The sequence below is a fragment of the Abramis brama genome (assembly GCF_963993115.1).
Source record: "Abramis brama genome assembly, chromosome: 5".
Classification (NCBI taxonomy): Eukaryota; Metazoa; Chordata; class Actinopteri; order Cypriniformes; family Leuciscidae; genus Abramis; species Abramis brama.
Genome location: NC_139967.1, coordinates 47645655 through 47665233, shown reverse-complemented (window position 1 = coordinate 47665233; position 19579 = coordinate 47645655). Strand labels below are relative to the sequence as shown.

General features: G+C 38.9%; 2 protein-coding genes across 5 annotated transcripts in view; both read right to left on the bottom strand.

Annotated features, from left to right (window-relative positions):
- Positions 1-419: 419 nt before the first annotated feature.
- Positions 420-17016, bottom strand: fktn (fukutin). Its single transcript, XM_084114338.1, has 10 exons — positions 16894-17016; positions 16600-16763; positions 14967-15023; positions 14676-14876; positions 13149-13426; positions 9713-9845; positions 9044-9173; positions 4008-4141; positions 1861-1985; positions 420-1494 (listed from the first exon to the last, which is right to left on the bottom strand). Exons 2-10 carry the CDS (start codon positions 16717-16719, stop codon positions 1281-1283), a joined length of 1392 nt encoding a protein of 463 aa, XP_083970464.1. The 5' UTR covers positions 16720-16763; positions 16894-17016; the 3' UTR covers positions 420-1280.
- A 1108-nt stretch (positions 17017-18124) lies between these two features.
- LOC311083080 (FSD1-like protein) overlaps positions 18125-19579 on the bottom strand; it is a 44277-nt gene continuing 42822 nt past the window's right edge. For all 4 annotated transcript variants that reach the window (XM_084114336.1, XM_084114334.1, XM_084114335.1 and 1 more), the window contains one exon: positions 18125-18986. In XM_084114336.1, coding sequence (XP_083970462.1) covers positions 18801-18986 — 186 coding nt within the window. In that variant the 3' untranslated portion in view covers positions 18125-18800. The remainder of the gene's footprint in view (positions 18987-19579) is intronic.

Sequence of the window (19579 nt, the reverse complement as noted above, 5' to 3'; positions counted from 1 at the left end):
ACAAACCCACAGTGTCTTGAGTTTCATCAGCTAATCTTTGGCGTGCATCAAGGTTCAGTACTGGGTCCCCTACTCTTTTCAATGTTCACAACCTCATCAGGCACAATCATAAAAGCAAATGTCTTCTCTAATCACCACTCTGCAGAATCACATGACATGTTGCTCAAACCTGATAAAGGAAGCGTTTGACTAGGGAGCCCCTACCAGGAGGAAATGCTCCAGGTAACACAGTTCCCCGAGATGCACTCAGACCTCAGGGGTGTACAATATGTTTCAATTAAGCAACTTGGTGTACATCTTTTTGCTATCATCAAAATGTATTTTGAATACATCAGTATTATACCGGCCACCCTTCCCTTTAGCTTTATCATCTATTAAAATACAACATTTTGATTCATCACTACATGTCTAAAAGCCTAAATAGTTCACACAATACTTTATTATTCAAGAATAACACACATATATCAGTAGCCGGTGCACAGCAGCATTTTCTTTACACATTCTGTACATTCTAGGCAAGCGTGCCGCTCAAGTCCTGAAAAGTGAAGCCAAGCCAAAGTGTCTCGATGCTGGTCCCAGTATAGGTCATAAAGCCCGCCTCCCCATGAAGCCTAATGAACGCGATGGAAACTAAACAATCAAATTACACTTCAAATGATTTTCTTCCAAAGATGTTTTCTGTCATTTTAGGTAGTTTTTTTCACACTGATGTAAATTTAAGTGTTCGATTTTAAAATAAGTTTGGTCTTAGTTATTTGATGCTATAAAAACGGAAATGTGACGTCACTAGGCACCACCAACAGACTTTTTGGGGGATTTTCGGGAGGATATTGGAGCTTCAGCTTTCATTTCTACATGTCCATAACTGTTTATTTCACATAATGAGTTGTTCTGCAGTAAACTGTACTAACGGTTTCTGCGAGAGTGAGGGCGGGTCCTTGATACCGCGGCTTTACTTCCTGCTCACGATTGCGCAGAAGCAGGTCCCAAATCTGCACAAGATGTCAGCGCCATATTAGGACTTTGGCGGCTTCAGTTTTCACCAATGGAAGAGAATGAAGGGGCGTCGTCCATCTTTTTTTACAGTCTATGATTCTAAGCAAGACTATTTCTTGAGGGTCTTTATTTTATGTTCTCTTAGTGTTACAAAGATACTCAAGGGAATTCAGGGAACTCTAAAACTTGCTTTCATGTTTGTAGTAGCTTAGAGCGGTTTGTATCACTGTAACTGCAATGTCACCCATATCAGCGGGAGTATACCAAATAACTCCCATGATGCTTCAGTAAACCTGAATGACATCATCCCATTCCCGCACAGGCCAGACGCCATTCTCCTGGACGTTGGACGGGGAGCTCTTCCAGTCCCAGGTTTTTACAGGAACATTCCAGTTGGGTCCATAGTTGGCCATCACATAGTCCCTAGTCTCGCAGGGAACCTGGACCTTCAGCTCCATCAGCTCGGCCCAACACAGGCTGAATCGTGGGAACACGTATCTGTCAGGAAACAATGTAAATATAAGAAGACATTTCATGAAAGAAAAAACAAAAACAGATTTTCTCTAGGGCTTTCCACACTTGAACTAGTTAACCCTGGGTAATTGGAATTGAGTTATCTTGCTTCACATTCATACACTGTTATTGTGTGTTTAAGTGCAAACAAATCAAATAATTAATAAATAAATAAATAAATGACAGGTAATTAATTTCTGACTTCCTCACTTTGTTGTTTCAAAGATTGGCTAATGGCACTGTATTCACATACCAGGCATTAATAGGGTCTGGCAACATCCATGATTGGAAGCATGCGACTGATATTAAAAGCAATGTTTAATTGATAATAGAAAACGCTCTAATACTCACTTGAATTTTTTGCCACTCTTTGCCTGCGTGCCTCCATTCCAGACGATGTCACCTTCATCATAAAAAAAGAAAATGTCCAGTTTCACATCGTTCCCCTGAAAGGAGAGCTCCAAACTGTCCTCCACCTGAAATTTAAATAAATGAAGGGTGAAAACGTGTCTGATGTAGCTTTTCATTTCTTAAACAACCGTGTAGGAAGACACATCACACCTCTTGATGTAAATAAATGTTATTTCCATGAAGAGATGCATACATTTTTGGTCAATATCTTGACAATGCAAGAGTCCAGCACTCTGTAAAGTCTCCTCCAGCACATCCCAAACACTTTCAATGGATTTAAGATCTGGAGCAGATTCATGTGTGAAAATGATTCTTCATGTTCCTCTCAACCATTCTTTCACAATCTGAGCCTGATGAATCTTGACATCGTCGTCCTGGAATATGGCCATGATGTTCTTCCTTCATGTTTTTTTAAGAATTGAAAAGCTTCACACTCCATCAATTAGGGTTAGAAGAACTGCTGCCAATATCTTCTTTTGTGTTCAACAGAAAAAAGAAACTCATAAAGGTTTAGAATAACTTAAGGGTGAGTAAAAGATGACAGATTTTTAATTTTTGGGTTGAACTGTCCCTTTAAAGTTAATCCCTAACTAAAATATTAATTGCGTTTGAAGTAACAGATCAGCAGGATTACGGCTGATCTAGGTTTATGGTAAAATCAAAAATTAAAACCAGGATCAAAACAAGCTGTTTAATATGCATCTTAATTGGTACAACACGTTCGTAGAGAACACTGCGTCCTCTTGCTCTTCTGAGGTGCAATAACGGTTGAGAAACTTGAGAAAAAGAACAAAGTCCATTTCAAGGAAACTGTTCACTCTGCGGCCATATTCACAACGCCTCCGGGCAGCTGTTTTCGGGCATCCAAGATTAAGGGCTCTATCACACACCCGGCACAATGCGGCGCGACGCAAGTGTTTTTTGCTAGTTTCAGCCCGATGCAGTTATTATTTTCACGTCCTGCAGTTATCAGTTTCACATTGTTTAAATAGCAAATGCATTTGTGCACCCATGGGCTGCTGGTCTGAAAACGAGGTGTGTTCGGCGCATTGTTGGCGCGTTGCTATTTTGAGGAACTGAAATAGACTGAGCCATTGACCAACTGAAACCTGGTCTAAGTCAATGGCGCAATATTTTTTTGGTTATCCGCCATGGCACGAGCGTAACTGGCTTTTGAAGGGAATGAGAGATGAGACTCTGATTTATTACACGTTTAAATATTACATGATTTATTAGGACTTGGGGCCCTATTTTAACGATCTAAGCACATGGTCTAAAGTAAACCTGCACGGCACTAGTGCACTCAGGTCATGTCCGAATCCACTTTTGCTAGTTTAAAGGAGAACTCCGGTCAATTTTAACATTGAGCTAATTTTTTTGTAAATTTGGAGTGCTGTCAGTACAGAGAACAACGACAAAAATCGGTGTTGTCTACACCGTGTTATACTCTTTTTAAAATTTGCACCCTGTTGACTTCAATGGGGCAAGTTTTAAACCTGCTTTTAGCCTCTTAACATCCTTGATGTGTCATTACAAGTGCACAGCCAATGTGAGTGATTCCTTCAGAGTGAACACGGGTGAATCTGACTGCAGTAGATGTGAAAGATATGAATAAAAATGATTATTCAGCCAGCACACATACCTGTATTTACATCCTGTTTTCGGTCGAAGTCCACAGTAGTCGATTGTCGAGTTCACGCAGTTAGTTAGTTACCTATGATCACGCGCGTGAACTCGACAATCGACTACTGTGGACTTCGACCGAAAACAGGAAATAAAAACATAAAAACAAATACAAATAAAGTCAACAGAATGCAAATTTTAAAAAGAGGATAACACGGTGTAGGCAACACCGATTTTTGTCGTTGTTCTCTGTACTGACAGCACTCCAAATTTACAAAAAAATTAGCTCAATGTTAAAACTGACCGGAGTTCTCCTTTAAACTAGCAAAAGTGGATTCGGACATAACCTGAGTGCACTAGTGCCGTGCAGGTTTACTTTAGACCATGCGCTTAGATCGTTAAAATAGGGCCCCAAGTCCTATCTACTTGAATGATGGGATCCTGAACTCTCAAAATCTCCTTACCTTTCCGAACTTGTGTTTCAGTGGGAGACCAGCCTTCTGAAATGCCTGAGTGATGTCATCCCTATAATCTTTGATCCAAATGCCCAGATCAACATCTTTACTGTAGGGAATGATATTACACTGCCTGTACCAACCTGTGGGAAAGGGGAGAGAAGAGGAAGAGAGTTATTCAATCTAATTAGAGGCCGAGCCCTTGAAGGTACATCTGTTAATGTTCTTCTTCTTTGGCAAACAATATAACCAAACATAGGAAAGTTGTGAAATTTGGCACAAAGATGGAAGACAGTATGAACATCAACCATGGCAAATTTGGAGTCTCTATCTCAAACGCTCTATCAACATCTCAAATTTGCACCAAAGCTTATATTAAGGCCTAAAAACAAAATCGCTGATTTCTTGGCTCATATTGAGTAAAATGATTTACTCAATTTCTACAACACTAGATTCTCCATCATTTTCTGTACAACCTGGACTGTTCATCAGATCTTCACTAAATTTGGATCAGATCATTGTTAGATCATGTTGGCAACAAGATATCAGAAGATGTTTGATAGACCCAAGCATTTTTCTATAACGCTTCAATGAATCTTGACAGCAAGCAGGTTAAATAGAACTGAAGGCTGTTGGATCTCAGAAAACACTGTATTTAAACAAAACTAGGTAAAACAGCCATCTATCATTCCCTGAGGGAATTTGAGCCGTTCTGGCAAAGCACCACCTACTGGTCAAGAAATATGAAAATAGTTATTTTTGTTTGTAACTCTATAATTAGTCTCAGCCTCAGACGTCACGCCCACGGAACGTTGGCTAAACGTCTGATGCATATGGTACACTTAACTGGAAACACTTCAGGAATGTCGAAGTCGTCATCTGATTGGTTGAATTTTATCGGATTTCCGGGGGGCGCGAGTGTCGCGTTTATTTTCGGTCAGCCGGGAAACAAAGCGCAGACGTGTGATTGCGGAAGAAAAACTGTTGTGTTTACATGAGTGACAATGAGCATTTATCAAGATCAGCTAAACGTAGGATTCTCAAAAGTATACGTGCACGAACAGATCAATGACTTACTGCTTGTTTTCTTCTCCTTCTTTGATTTTCTATGCTGACTGACTTGTTGCACGCCGGTCTGTTGTTGTGGGGACATTTCCACGCCCCGAAACGTGACGCTGAACGAAACGAACTGTAATTGGTTGTTTGACATGTCGGTCAAACGGCCTTATGGGCGGGCCTTGGCCAAAGAAAGCTGCTATGAATTCCAGACCTTCAGCCGTCAGTCTGAAGGTCTGGCTATGCGAGACTACTCTATAATAGTTTGGCCTAAAATAATGAGACTGATCTCTTTATGTTTGGTCATGCTAGTGTTTTTGTGTCGGCCATACTGGATGTCAGCCATTTTGAGTAAAATGCTGTATTTTACAAATGCATTGGTGTACTATTTTATGAAACTTGGTATGAAACTAGCCCTCGTCGGGGCTTCCTCTGGGCCAACGGCCAGGGTTTTCTGGCCCGCCGAATACCTTGGTCCAAAGCGGGCCAGCTCGGGCTTGAGGAGTGGTTATGAACAGAGGAGTTTACCTGAGACTGGAGATGGATGATTCTATATACCAGCTAGCGTCAGACTTTTAAAATAATTTACCTCAAAACTCACTTTCATGTTTGAATGCGTTCTGTTTGTGATCCGATGTGGATTCTGATCACCGTATAAGGTAGAAATATTTCTACGCGATGCAAAAGACTGCACGCTAACCATTACCATAGTAAACATGGTAAATATGAACGCGTGAAGGAATCAGATGAATCATAAAGGCTATCACAAATTCACAATCATGTTTTTATTTTATCTGCCTACGTCTCGTCTCTTTATACCGGACTATCATAAAATAAAGCAACTTTTTTTCGGGAGCTTCCTCTGTTTCTCTGACTGAAAACATCTGTAGCCTACTGGGAGAGAGTGCTAAAGCTCATCAGGTCGTATTTATGGTGGCATATTTGTAGAAATTATCATTCTTTCTAAATGTGATGTAAATATGTCCTGTAACTACCAAATAAACAGAAACAGACGCGACTGATTAAGTGTGTCCTCTTTCTTTTGTGAAATAAACCGTAAACGGTAAACCACTTTATTTCTGTGTGACTAATGTGCAATTTTGACTCAAATTAATTCATTATGATCAATGTATCACTTTTTATTGTAAACCTGTGGTAAAACATTGATTCTTGGGTTTTAAATATTCAAGTACACAACAAAAATGCCAGCAAACGCTCGCTTTTATCATGTTTGTTTTGCGATCACGCTGTTTCCAGTGATTTCTTTGATTAGTTTTCTGATAAAACTTCCATTTGTTGGTGAAATGATGTGTTAGTGTGCCGTTGTTCCAGAGAGGCGTGTTACGGGCGTGTTTTATGCCTGGTTCAGATTACACGATTTTAGCCCGATTTTGCCACGATCCGTTTGACTTATGCTTTCTGTACACCTAAAGACTCACACTTAACATGCTCCCCTGTAGAAACGGGCCTGGCAGCTCGCGCCAGGTCTAGACCATAGACTGTAAAAAAATAGGTCTAGACACGGTGAAAGTTTCCTGATTGTGAAGGATTGCCGAATTTACATGACACATTATAAACTAGCATTATATTCTGCGATATAATTTTGCGATATTTTGGCCTACAGTGCCAAAAAGAAGAGAAGAGGATAAAAGTGGATAAAGACAGAGGTAAAGTGATGTAATGAATGAACAGTTTATATTATTGCACAGTAGTAAGATACTATAATTTAATGGTAGTTATTTTTACCTATGCTAGCAGTTGTTCCTGTTTTTTTATGTTTTATGTTAGAACGAATTTATTGGTTGTTGATTGTTTTACGTCACTATGACTACGCTACGACTTGCGATAATATCAAACATGTTTGATATGAAAGACTAGAGAAAGACTGGCATAAATCGGGTCGCCGACTGCAGATTATCACCTCACATTTAACGATCGAGACGACGAGAGCGCGCCGAGACTCCAGTAAGATTCCTAAAGACTGCCGGTCTTTAGTCTGGGACTGTGAAAATCCTTTGGTGTACGCCCGGCATTAGAGTGTCGTGGGAATTCGTATACGACAACGGGCGTCGGGACGCAAGATTCGATCGTTTCATATCGTATAGTGTGTCATAGCGGGCGACAGCCTACTGCGATGCTTCACGACACCACGACAAAAAGACTAGCATGTTTAATTTTTTTTTCGGTCCTCCACGACGGGTTCTATCACGTGTGACATTGACCAATAGGAGCACAGACGCATTTCCATTCACAGCTTTCAAAAATGCCGAAACGAAATAGAGACGATGGTGTTGCTAAGTGGAATTATGAAATGGAGGAAAGGTTCGTGGAGCTGTGGCAACAGTACTCCTGCCTGTATGATGTTTCATTGAGAGATTACCATGACAGAATTAAAAACGAAAAATGCTGGCGAAAAATAGCAGAAGTACTTCAGCAATCCGGTGAGTAACTGACTGGAATTAGCATTAAGCTAACTAATGATTCATTAAATTGTACTTCGCTATAGAGAAACTTGTTTGTGTGAGTGTGATTATGTATGTGTGTTACGAGTGAGAATGCGTGAGTGTGTGTGAATGAGCGAGCGAGCAAGAGTGTGTGTGAATGAGCGAGAGTGTGTGTGAATGAGCGAGCGAGCGAGAGTGTGTGTGAATGAGTGAGCGAGTGTGTGTGAATGAGCGAGTGTGTGTGTGTGTGTGTGTGTGTGTGTGTGTGTGTGTGTGAATGAGTGAGCGAGAGTGTTTGTGTATGTGTGTGTGTGTGTGTGTGTGTGTGTGTGTGTGTGTGAATGAGCGAGCGAGCGAGAGTGTTTGTGTGTGTGTGTGTGTGTGTGTGTGAATGAGCGAGCGAGAGTGTGTGTGTGTGTGTGTGTGTGAATGAGCGAGCGAGAGTGAGTGAGTGTGTGTGTGTGTGAATGAGTGAGTTTATGTGTGTGTATTATGTGAGTGAGTTTAAGTGTGTGTGTGTATGCATGTACATAGACTAGGTCGTTTCCGGAAGTCAGGCGCTACTAGTTTCGCCTTCATGCGCGTCTTCAAAGACGGCACGTGATGACTGGTCTGGAAGAAACGTGTAGTCTGACATGGTTCTTGTCCACGACACGACAAGATTTTAGGAGTCAAAATCGTGTAATCTGACACAGTGACTATCGCATAAGACAAAAAAATCGTGTAATCTGAACCAGGCATAATGAAGCGCTGTGGAGCTTCTGGCCCGACAGTGGAAAGTAACGCAGCAGATTTTGGGCTCGTTGCTCCAGGCCCGAGGCTATTAGCCCCGCCGGCCCGTCTGAAGCCCTGGCTCGGCTGTGGAAACACGGCTAGTGGCTCCATGCCTTGCTTATTACTTCTGATTAATTTGCTCTATTGTTCTTGGTCCGAGTACAAAGAGTCCATATTTTGAACCCTTCTGCAAGTGTCATTTTTATTTCACAGAAAGGACACGTTTTAAAAAAAAAAAATTAATTGGATCTACCCTAAATTTGTCTCATATCTGATTTAGAACATGCTGGACAAAAATGATCAAAAGGTTTTTGACACCTAACCAGTCTTGTGTGCAACAGTGCCATCTATCTGCCAAAAGGTGACAGCAGTTTTATAAAATATATTTTGCTAATGGATTTTAAACAGTTTGGACTGCAATATTCTGTAAACTTTTTTGCCATTGGTGTGCATGGTCACATGACGCTGTAAATTCAGCATATAATAATAATGTGACTGAAGACTGGAGTAATGATGCTGAAAATTCAGCTTTGATCACAGGAATAAATTACATTTTAAAATATATATTCAGATAGAAAACAGTTCTTTTAAATTGTAATAATATTTCACAATATTACTGTTTGTACTATATTTTAGATCAAATAAATGTGTTGGTGAGACTTTCAAAATCATAATTATTCCAAACTTTTGACCGGTAGTGTATAGGCTGTGATTCATTGTATTTAAAAGGAGTTTAAAGTATGTATGAATGTAAGTTTCAGCGCTTCTTACCGAGGCAGGTTCCACTGCTGAGCCAGAAAGGCACTCCGAGCGCAGAGAGGACTTTTGAAGCAAGATGAAGCAGACTTTTAGCCCTCATCTTGAAGTCCACAGCCTCTGCAGAGGTGTCTTCTGGGTACAGCTGCACAACATTATTTAGACACTGAGCCCAATGCATTGCTTAAATCAGACAAAACAGGCGTAAAGCTGCACGATTCAGGATAAATTGAGAATCACATTTTTTTTTTCAAATAGAGATCCCGATTCTCCCATGATTATGAATAGAAAATTAAACAATTACTTTCAAAAGGTGATTTACTCTATTTTGATCACTACCGTAGACATCAGTGTTTATAGCCGATCTATAAACTTTTATCTCAGTACTTCTGTGATAATTTGAATCATTGTATAATGATACTGTGCGCTTGAAAAGACTGTTTGTGAAGCTGTTTCACATCTAAACATGACCTCTGCTCTCTCTGGGTCAGAACGTAGATCTGAATGTTCACTGTGATCAGACTTAAAGGTTTAATAGACAAAACTGAATCGCTATCATTTATGAATAAGATCACACGAGTGTTTAAATCCAGATTGTGATCTTTTAACGATCAATCGTGCAGCTCTAAGTCCAAGTAAGATATTCAAGCATTTATATTTATATTTCCCATGAAACATCAGTACCTGGTAGAAGGCCTTGGCTTCTCTACTGCGACACTCCAGGAAGCGACTGCTGGAAAACTCTCGGAGGAAGCCAGAGAAGTTTTTGGGGATTCTTACATCAAGACCATCAAGAGTGGTGAGAATGAGCTCAGGCCTGGAAAAGTCATGAAATTAAACAATGTATGTCTAATCTTAAGTTTCTTTCCCTTATATAAGATAATATCACACTCACACTACCGTTTCAAAAGTTTGGTGTTGGTAAGATTTTTTATTTTTTTTTTAAATAAGTCTCTTCTGCTCACCAAAGCTTTATTTGATCAAAAATACAGTAAAAACAGTATAATTGTAACATATTATTACAATGTAAAAGAAGTTTTTTTATGTGAATATATAGTAAAATGTAATTTATTCCCGTTATCAAAGCTGAATTTTCAGCATCATTACTCCAGTCTTTAGTGTCACATGATCCTTCAGAAATCATGCTAATATGATGATTTGATGCTCAAGAAACATTTATGTTGAAAACAGTTGTGCTGCTTCTTCATATTTTTGTGGAAATTATGATACATTTTATTTTAGGGTTCTTTGATGAAGAGAAAGTTAAAAGAAAATAAATTATTTTAAATAGAATCTTTTGTAGCATTATAAATGTCTTTAACTGTCACTTTTTATTAATTTAATGCATCCTTGATGAATAAAAGTAATAATTTATTTTTAAAAACAAACCTTTGAACAGTAGTGTATATGTGCCTGTATTAGGGTTTATTTTTACTGTTTGGTTTTGTCCTTTTTGAAATGGTTAAATTCACTAATAGCTTTCTGGAAACAGGAACACAGATGGAAAACATGCTTCTGATCTCCAAGAACATTTACATTTAAAAGTGCTGTATGTAAGTTTTTCACTCTACTTAAGCATAAAAATACCATAATATGTTTGCATATATTGAGGAAATATGCTAAGTTTCATAACATGCTTCTACAGACAGTTATTTTACTTTGAAATGTGCGTTTCCAGGCTGGAATGTTTGTTATTGTTTTGATCTGTGATATTGCACGTTGCCAATTTGCCTATTTTCATTGTCCATTGCACTCGTTCCTGCTGCGTGTCTCAAACTGGCAACCCGTGTGAGCGTCGAGTCTGAGGAGGCGGGAGAAACGACGATCTCCGGTATTTTGGATTGGACTGCAGTACCTATTTCGACCACTAGTCATTCTTATGTCTGGTTCAGATTACACGATTTTAGCCCGATTTTGGCACGATCCGTTTGAAGTAGGGTGTCGTGGGGATTCGTAAACGACTTACTTACGAGTAAGTAAGTGAATGAGTGAGCGTGAGTGAGTGAGCGAGAGTGAGTGTGTGTGTGTGTGTGTGTGTATGTGTGTGTGTGTGAGTGAGTGAGTGAGTGAGTGAGTGAGTGAGTGAGTGAGTAAGTAAATGAGTGAGTGAGTGAGTGAGTGAGTAAGTGAATGAGTGAGTGAGTGAGTAAGTAAATGAGTGAGTGAGTAAGTGAGTGAGTAGTAAATGAGTGAGTAAGTAATTGAGTGAGTGGGTGAGTGAGTGAGAGTGAGTGTGTGTGTGAGTGAGCGAGAGTGATTGAGTGAGTGAGTGAGTGAGCAAGAGTGATTGAGTGAGTGAGTGAGCGAGAGTGATTGAGTGAGTGAGTGAGCAAGAGTGAGTGAGTGAGTGAGTGAGAGTGAGTGTGTGTGTGTGTGAGTGAGCGAGAGTGATTGAGTGAGTGAGTGAGCAAGAGTGATTGAGTGAGTGAGTGAGCAAGAGTGATTGAGTGAGTGAGTGAGTGAGAGTGAGTGTGTGTGTGTGTGTGAGTGAGCGAGAGTGATTGAGTGAGTGAGTGAGCAAGAGTGATTGAGTGAGTGAGTGTGTGTGTGTGTGTGTGTGAGTGAGTGAGCGAGAGTGATTGAGTGAGTGAGTGTGTGAGAGTGATTGAGTGAGTGAGTGAGCGAGAGTGATTGAGTGAGTGAGTGAGTGAGAGTGATTGAGTGAGTGAGTGAGCGAGAGTGATTGAGTGATTGAGTGAGCGAGAGTGATTGAGTGAGCAAGAGTGATTGAGTGAGTGACTGAGTGAGTGAGTGAGCGAGCGAGAGTGAGTGTGTGTGTGTGTGTGAGTGAGTGAGTGAGCGAGAGTGATTGAGTGAGTGAGTGTGTTTGTGTGAGTGAGTGAGTGAGTGAGAGTGATTGAGTGAGTGAGTGTGTTTGTGTGAGTGAGTGTGTGTGTGAGTGAGCAAGAGTGATTGAGTGAGTGAGTGAGTGAGAGTGAGTGTGTGTGTGTGTGTGAGTGAGCGAGAGTGATTGAGTGAGTGAGTGAGCAAGAGTGATTGAGTGAGTGAGTGTGTGTGTGTGTGTGTGAGTGAGTGAGCGAGAGTGATTGAGTGAGTGAGTGTGTGAGAGTGATTGAGTGAGTGAGTGAGCAAGAGTGATTGAGTGAGTGAGTGAGTGAGAGTGATTGAGTGAGTGAGTGAGCGAGAGTGATTGAGTGATTGAGTGAGCGAGAGTGATTGAGTGAGCAAGAGTGATTGAGTGAGTGACTGAGTGAGTGAGTGAGCGAGTGAATGAGCGAGCGAGCGAGAGTGAGTGTGTGTGTGTGTGAGTGAGTGAGTGAGCGAGAGTGATTGAGTGAGTGAGTGTGTTTGTGTGAGTGAGTGAGTGAGTGAGAGTGTGAGCATGTGTGTGAGTGAGTGAGCGAGAGTGAGTGTGCGTGTGTGTGTGTGAGAGTGTGAGCGAGTGAGATTGAGTGAGTGTGTGCGAGTGAGATTGAGTGAGTGTGTGCGTGAGTGAGTATGCGCAATATTGTATGTATGTTGTGTGAGTGACTGTGTGTGTGTGTGCGTGTGGGACCGCACGTTTCTGTTTCTTATCCACGACACAACAAGATTTTAGATCTTGAGTCAAAATCGCTTAATCTGAAACAGTGACTATCGTAACAGACAAAAGAGTAGTGTAAATTTGGAGTGCTGTCAGTACAGAGAACGACAAAAATCGGTGTTGCCTACACCGTGTTATCCTCTTTTTAAAATTTGCACCCTGTTGACTTCAATGGGGCAAGTTTTAAACCTGCTTTTAGCCTCTTAACATCCTTGATGTGTCATTACAAGTGCACAGCCAATGTGAGTGATTCCTTCAGAGAGAACACGGTGAATCTGACTGCAGTAGATGTGAAAGATATGAATAAAAATGATGTTATTTCAGCCAGCGCTCATATCTGTATTTACATCCTGTTTTCGGTCGAAGTCCACAGTAGTCGATTGTCGAGTTCACGCGCAAAAAAGAGGAAAGAGGATAAAGAGGATAACACGGTGTAGGCAACAACGATTTTTGTCGTTGTTCTCTGTACTGACAGCACTCCAAATTTACAAAAAAATGAGCTCAATGTTAAAACTGACCGGAGTTCTCCTTTAAGTACTCATCATGTGTGTGTGCATGCAGTGATCATGGCGTCACCTGTCATAAGCCCCGGCATAACGGCCAAAGTCCAGTTTCCCAAATGCGGCGAAGGTCCGGTCCATGCCGTCTCCCAGCCGGAGAGGCCCGTGCCACAGGTACTTCCCAATGCGCTCGTACAGAACCACCACATGAACCACACGACTGTTGAAGCGGAACAAGAAGTGCAGTGGGATCTCTTTGGCCGTCAGGTCGTCCATGCTGATCAGTCTGGGATCTTTCCCACGAATCTCCATCAGCTCCAGACCTCGCTCAGCTGACGCCTCCAACAGCGCGGCCTGCACACACACAGAGGAGCTTTCATCTATGATCATTTTCATCTCTCATTCCCCTTACATTGAAATGCGCCGACATGTTTCTACAGTGGCCCTAAACGGACAACTACAAGAACTACAAACCTATGAACCATTGCAAACAGCATAACTGAATTTAAAAACGATGGAGAAATACAAGACTAATCATTTTAAAAAAATCACAGATTTTTTTCATAATAATATAATATTTTATAATAAATCCTTAGACCTTTCTAATGATTTATACTCATAGGCTGCTTGCAAATAACCCCGCAGTTTTTCATAAAATAAGTTTTCTGTAAAATAAAAATATTATTATTATCAATATTTTCTTATTATATTGTTATATTCATTTTTAAATACTCTAATCTTATGTTTGATAATGAAAGTGACTTATTATTACAATATTAATATTTCTTTTTTTTTGTTTAATATTTTTATTTAGCAATAATAATAATAATAATAATAATTATTATTATTATTATTAGACATATTAATAAGAACATGTTGGGCCAAATTGTGCAGCCCTATAAACAAGCACAGCATATAAATATATATTTAATTTGTTTAAAAAAATATTGCATTTTTAAATCACAATTTTAATTAAAAAAAATAGCAATTCGATTTTTTCACCAAATCGTGCAGCCCTGATTAAAAATTTACAGTAATAAGTCCATTGCAAATATGCATATTTATATATGTGTGTGTGTGTATATATATATATATATATATATGTGTGTGTGTGTGTGTGTGTGTGTGTGAGTGTGTTTAGTAGGGAGACGACTCGATTATGTCATTTTCAGTGCTTTGTGGGAGTTTCCAGGGCTAAAGAGCAATTTTCGACTTTGGTGCATTTGGCCTGTTTTGACTAAAACTAAGTGCTGACGGCGTCAACAGCAGTAAACAGTATCGATTAACAACGCTGTACCTCACAACAGGTCTGTGTTTAATGCTTTAAGTTATTGCTAAAAATTATTTTCCCATAGAGAAAAAGAATGGCTTTTACTTCCAGAACACGACTGTTGCACTTTAGTAGGACTACAGTAATATTATTGACGTGTTTGTCTTGTTACTAGAATTATTATTAGATAATAAAATGTATGCGATTTTTAACATTTATTCTCAAATCGATATTTCATGTCCCCGTCATAATGTATTTGGTAACTCTGTGGTGATACAAGTCTTGGCTGGATGAAAGTAATGACTTCCAACATGACTATATTGATTTCCTCACATCATATTTCCAGAGGTTTCCATACAGTGCGAATGTGGTGAAGTCTCTGTGTGTGCAGAAGAAACTGCAGTGAGGCTCGTTCAGGCGACTGTCCCGATACAGAACGGCATCCTGGGACAGCAGGGTCAGAGAGGCGGTGTCAACCAGAAACACGGGCAATTTAAACTTGTGGACCAGACCCAGGAACTTCTTCAGCAAATGCTGGATTAGAAAAAAACACACAAGACACAAAATGAGCCGAGGAGGAGTAAAGGCATTCATATGCAAGTCTTAGCATTTAATCAGACTCACCAAATGTGCCTCTTTCCCAGACAGATATCTTTTACTGTTAAAAACGTCAAGCCCGTTCTGCAGTGAAAGAAATAATGCCATCAGGATATCAATCAACAAACTTGGGTGCATGAGCCGTTCATTTATAACTTACATTAATATACAGTATTACACAGACACACACATACTATATATATATATATATATATATATATATATATATATATATATATATATATATATATATATATATATGGTACAACGGGGCTAAAGGCCCTTTTAAACCACTAGATGGCACAAAAATCCAGCTCAGCACTTTTCTTAAAGTCCCCCTGAGGTGAATATCTAGCTTTTAATGTTGTTTATATCAAGTCAAAGCATGTGTAAATTCATAAGTCGACAGCATTGCTGAGTATTTTCTCCTTAAAACTGCAGTGAATCAAAGACAGTCTCAAAAACACACTTTGAAATCGCTGGTGTTTCTGACGTCACAAACTACCTTGTAACCAGATCAGATCAACGTGTGATCGTCAACCAGTGGATCTCTGAGCTGAGTGAGTGAGTGGAGGCGGGGCTCATTTGCATATTCATAGAGCCACGTATACTAAATGAGGCAAGGGTGTCGAGTTACATTCAAGATATTTAATGTCTATATTTTAGGACAAACGTCTTGTTAATGATTTTCAGTTTCGTTCAAAGGTAAATAAAGCAACAGTTTTTCAAAAATGGAAGAATATGTAAAAGTATGGTATTTGGGGTAAAAGGCACAATAATTAACATGACAATAAACAGCCGGCTGACTTTTCTGTTTGTTGACATGACATGGTTAGATTCTGATATAATAAATATCATATATAAGTTGGGTGTCAACCTTAGAGATAATCACCATATTTATAATGAAAGTGAAACCATCATATTTAAAAAAAAACAACAACAACAACATCATATTAATCACATAAAATAATAAAATATATTAGTTTGTTACTACTACTAAATTATTATGAGATCTCATTCAATGCTTTCAGAATCTTTACTTTTTAAAATAAAATGTTTTCTGTATTTTTAAAATGAACATATTTTAATGACAGTCTATTTAATTGACTTAATAACTTTTGTAACTTTAATAAGGATTAATTAATAAGGATGTTTAATTTATACAATGAATACTATAGTGTTATTTTACATTTGCTTACTTTATTAAATTTCTGTACCTGAAAAATACAGTCAGACCTGAAAACGAGAAAGGCACTGTTTATTTCATTTGTATCTTTGTTATATTGTATTTATTTGTGCTTTTGCTTGTAATTTTACTTGTTCTTATTTTATTATTGACTGTTTATTTGTCTTTAATAATGTTTTACATTTATATTAGTTATACATTTAGTAGTTTAAGCTGTGGTATTGAAACTGGAAGAGAATTTTGAAACTGTGAATTTTCACTGGTATCTAAAATGTTGGTGTCATTACTGCCTGTTTTTGCAAAAACAGTTTCATGGCCAGTAAAAAATATTTATGAATATCTATCTATCTATATATATATATGAGAATATTTATATATTTTTTATTTTTAGGATGTTTCAATGTTATTTAGGCCAGAAGAGTATCATGTTTGAGTGGTTCTCTTTGGCATTATAACGCAGGTTTGTCTCTTCACCTTTGTCGAGTACAGTCTGTAGTTGTAGATCTGGAAGAGCAGAAATATGGAGCTGGCAGCGATGAGGAGAGTCAACACTAATGTCCTGTTTATTCTAGCCATTAGAGCTGATGCTGACATCCGACACACACAGGAGGATCATATCTGTGCTCATACACACACACCTGAAGTCAGAGGAAAACACACAGGATCAGGACATCTATTGGATATTATTAGACGAAACAACTAAATTATGCATGCTTATAATTCAAAGTAAAACGAGCAGCATTTAATTAATCGTTTCTTTTAACTTACCAGGAACAAGAAAACGCTGAAACGCTGCTTTATCACAATCATTTATGAATGTATTATTTATTCTGCCTGTGTTTTCACATCAGATTCACAGCACACTGACTGCGACCGTGCGCCAGTAGGGACATGCGCTCTGTGAAAACGCGTTGCAAAAATAGTCTGGACCGGCGAGCTGTGCCAGAGCCTCTGTAAAGCGAACCGCTACTGGCAAAGAGACAGAAAGCAGTTTACAGTTTTATTCAATTTATGGCACTGCTGATTAGGTACAAGCAAAAGTGACATTTGTAAAACTCAGAAAGCGAGTCAGTGGTGTACAGGCTATAATGTGATTGGTTTGCAACCATTAGCCAGAGATTATAATTATTGGGAGATACGAGTAGTAGGCCTACATCCAATACATTTTGGGTTGACTTAAGTTCTTATGTTAATTTGAACCATACAAATGTGACCCACACCTTCGTTCTCAAAGAGGTATTTTTAAATCCAAAGATGTTGTCCCTTGAATTTGCGGTTGATTTCTTTATCTTGCATGTAAAATTCCCAATTCACAAGCAAAATGGCTTGCCTCCTTTGTTGTCCTCTTTTTCTTGTTTAATTTAACTCTTATTTCATCCCTTAGAGACTTATAAATAACAGAAACGTGCAAAATTGTTCATGCATTTTGACGATTTATTCAAGATATGATTTAACCTTATTATTGTGCTTTTCCTTTTTTCTGTTTATATAATTCCATATTTTGATGTACGCAAATCCACGATATTTATGTTTCCTGTTATTTCTATTTATTTATTTTTTGTCGTTATGATTAGGCTATTCATTGTAATTTGTAAGAGATACAACCGTGCATTTCCCTGAACTTGTTTGTATGTAAGTTCTGCAAAAAAGAAAAAAGGTAGATAAGAGTGTTCATGGCTCAACTTGGATCACGTGTGCCTTGATAACCAATCACATTAGTCTTGACGTCATTGAATTTCGTTCAGAGTTGCGCTGCTGTAAATCACTGTTTGTGGATATCATAGAAATAAATGAAACAACTAAAATGATGCCTGTCACGCAATTGTCCGTGACTTCTCTTATAAATCAGCATTTCCCCCCGGGGTAAACTAACAAAATGAATGTTTAAGACACGGTTTAAGAGCAAACATGTTGAAGATTGATTCATAAATGATAAGCTTGCAGTTTCGTGATACCAACACCAGATGAACAAAGAACAAAAGTCGAACACTGAGACGAATGGAAGTCTTTGGTGAGCTTTAATGTTTGGAATTAAGCTCATTAGGAGTGTTACACAGAAACAAACAGAGGCTTGATTATTAGTTTCTGCACAAATGTTTGACAAAATCTTGCTTCGTTCAAAAAATAAGACCTAAATGACTTTTAAAAACTCGGGATGACACATGTATACAACAAAAACGCACAGTCCACATCCAAAATTATTATCCAGATATAATAACAGTATATGACCATCAGAGGACATTAAAAGCAGCTTTTATCATTTTTACACTTGTGCAAACCTTTCCAGAGTCGAATGCACCAACTGAAGGATGATCTACAGAGTTTCGGATCTCAGGACATTTACAGAAAAAAAGATAAAACACTCACACTACACAGAACAAAACTAACATAATATGAGAATCAAGTAGTGAAAGACAAACAACTCAAAAAAGCATGTCTTCATTCAACCTAAATCAGTAAAAGAAAGTGCACTCAACTATTCCCTGATAAAGCGACTAGCTTTTCTGATGCAAACATCTCCTGATGAAAGCAAGTGTCTGTCAAAGAGAACGTGAAGGGAAACGTCTCTCCGTATTGTTCTGCTGGTCAAAGCTGTCCTCGTCCTGGAAGTCTACATGCCTCGGCCATCGCAGGTGTGTCCAGTTCTCAGGTTGTCCTGATGGTTTGGGGAGTGTTCACGGCAGGAGGGAAGCGTCCACTGAAGGCAGTTTATCGTAGAAGCAGATATCACAGGCCACTGAAGGATCCTGCTGAGAGATGCTGCTGTTCGATCCTCCCAGACCGTTTTCTGTTTTCTGGAAGCTTCTTACAGCACTGGGAACCTGCAGGCCTGTAGTCAGAGTCAGACCGCCACACCACACCTGAAATACAAAATATGTCCACTTTAGAAACCTCATAAGTTTGAACAAGCCACCGTTAGGAAATAAGCCGAGATCTTCAACCACAAAGCCACACGACTCTAATATGCTTGGCTTGAAATCACGGCTTGTTTCTTTGTAGATTAGAAAAACACAACAAATCCAGATGATAGAATAATCTGAAAATATGAACAGAACCTGCAACTTCACCACATCGGATAACAACTTTGACGTGGGTAAAAAAAACTGCACATGGAATTATCCAGGTGTAATCATATTTAATGTAAAGTCAAGCCGATTTATTTATATAGCGCTTTTCGCTTGTCATATAGTCGCATTTAGAAGATAAGATCTGGGCAATAATGTAGTTAACATTTTGCGAAGATATAAGCAGTTGAGATTTTATATTAATATTGCTTTACACGAGTATACTACATGTAAGCAGATAAAGATGGACATGCTTATATATTCAGCTTTATATAAAGAGCCGGATATGGAAGCTCGTTTCCGCCACAGAATAAAACAATTTTAAAGATAATTGCAACTTTTTACCTCGCAATGCATTTTTTTTTAATACAAAGTCGCAATTGTGAAAA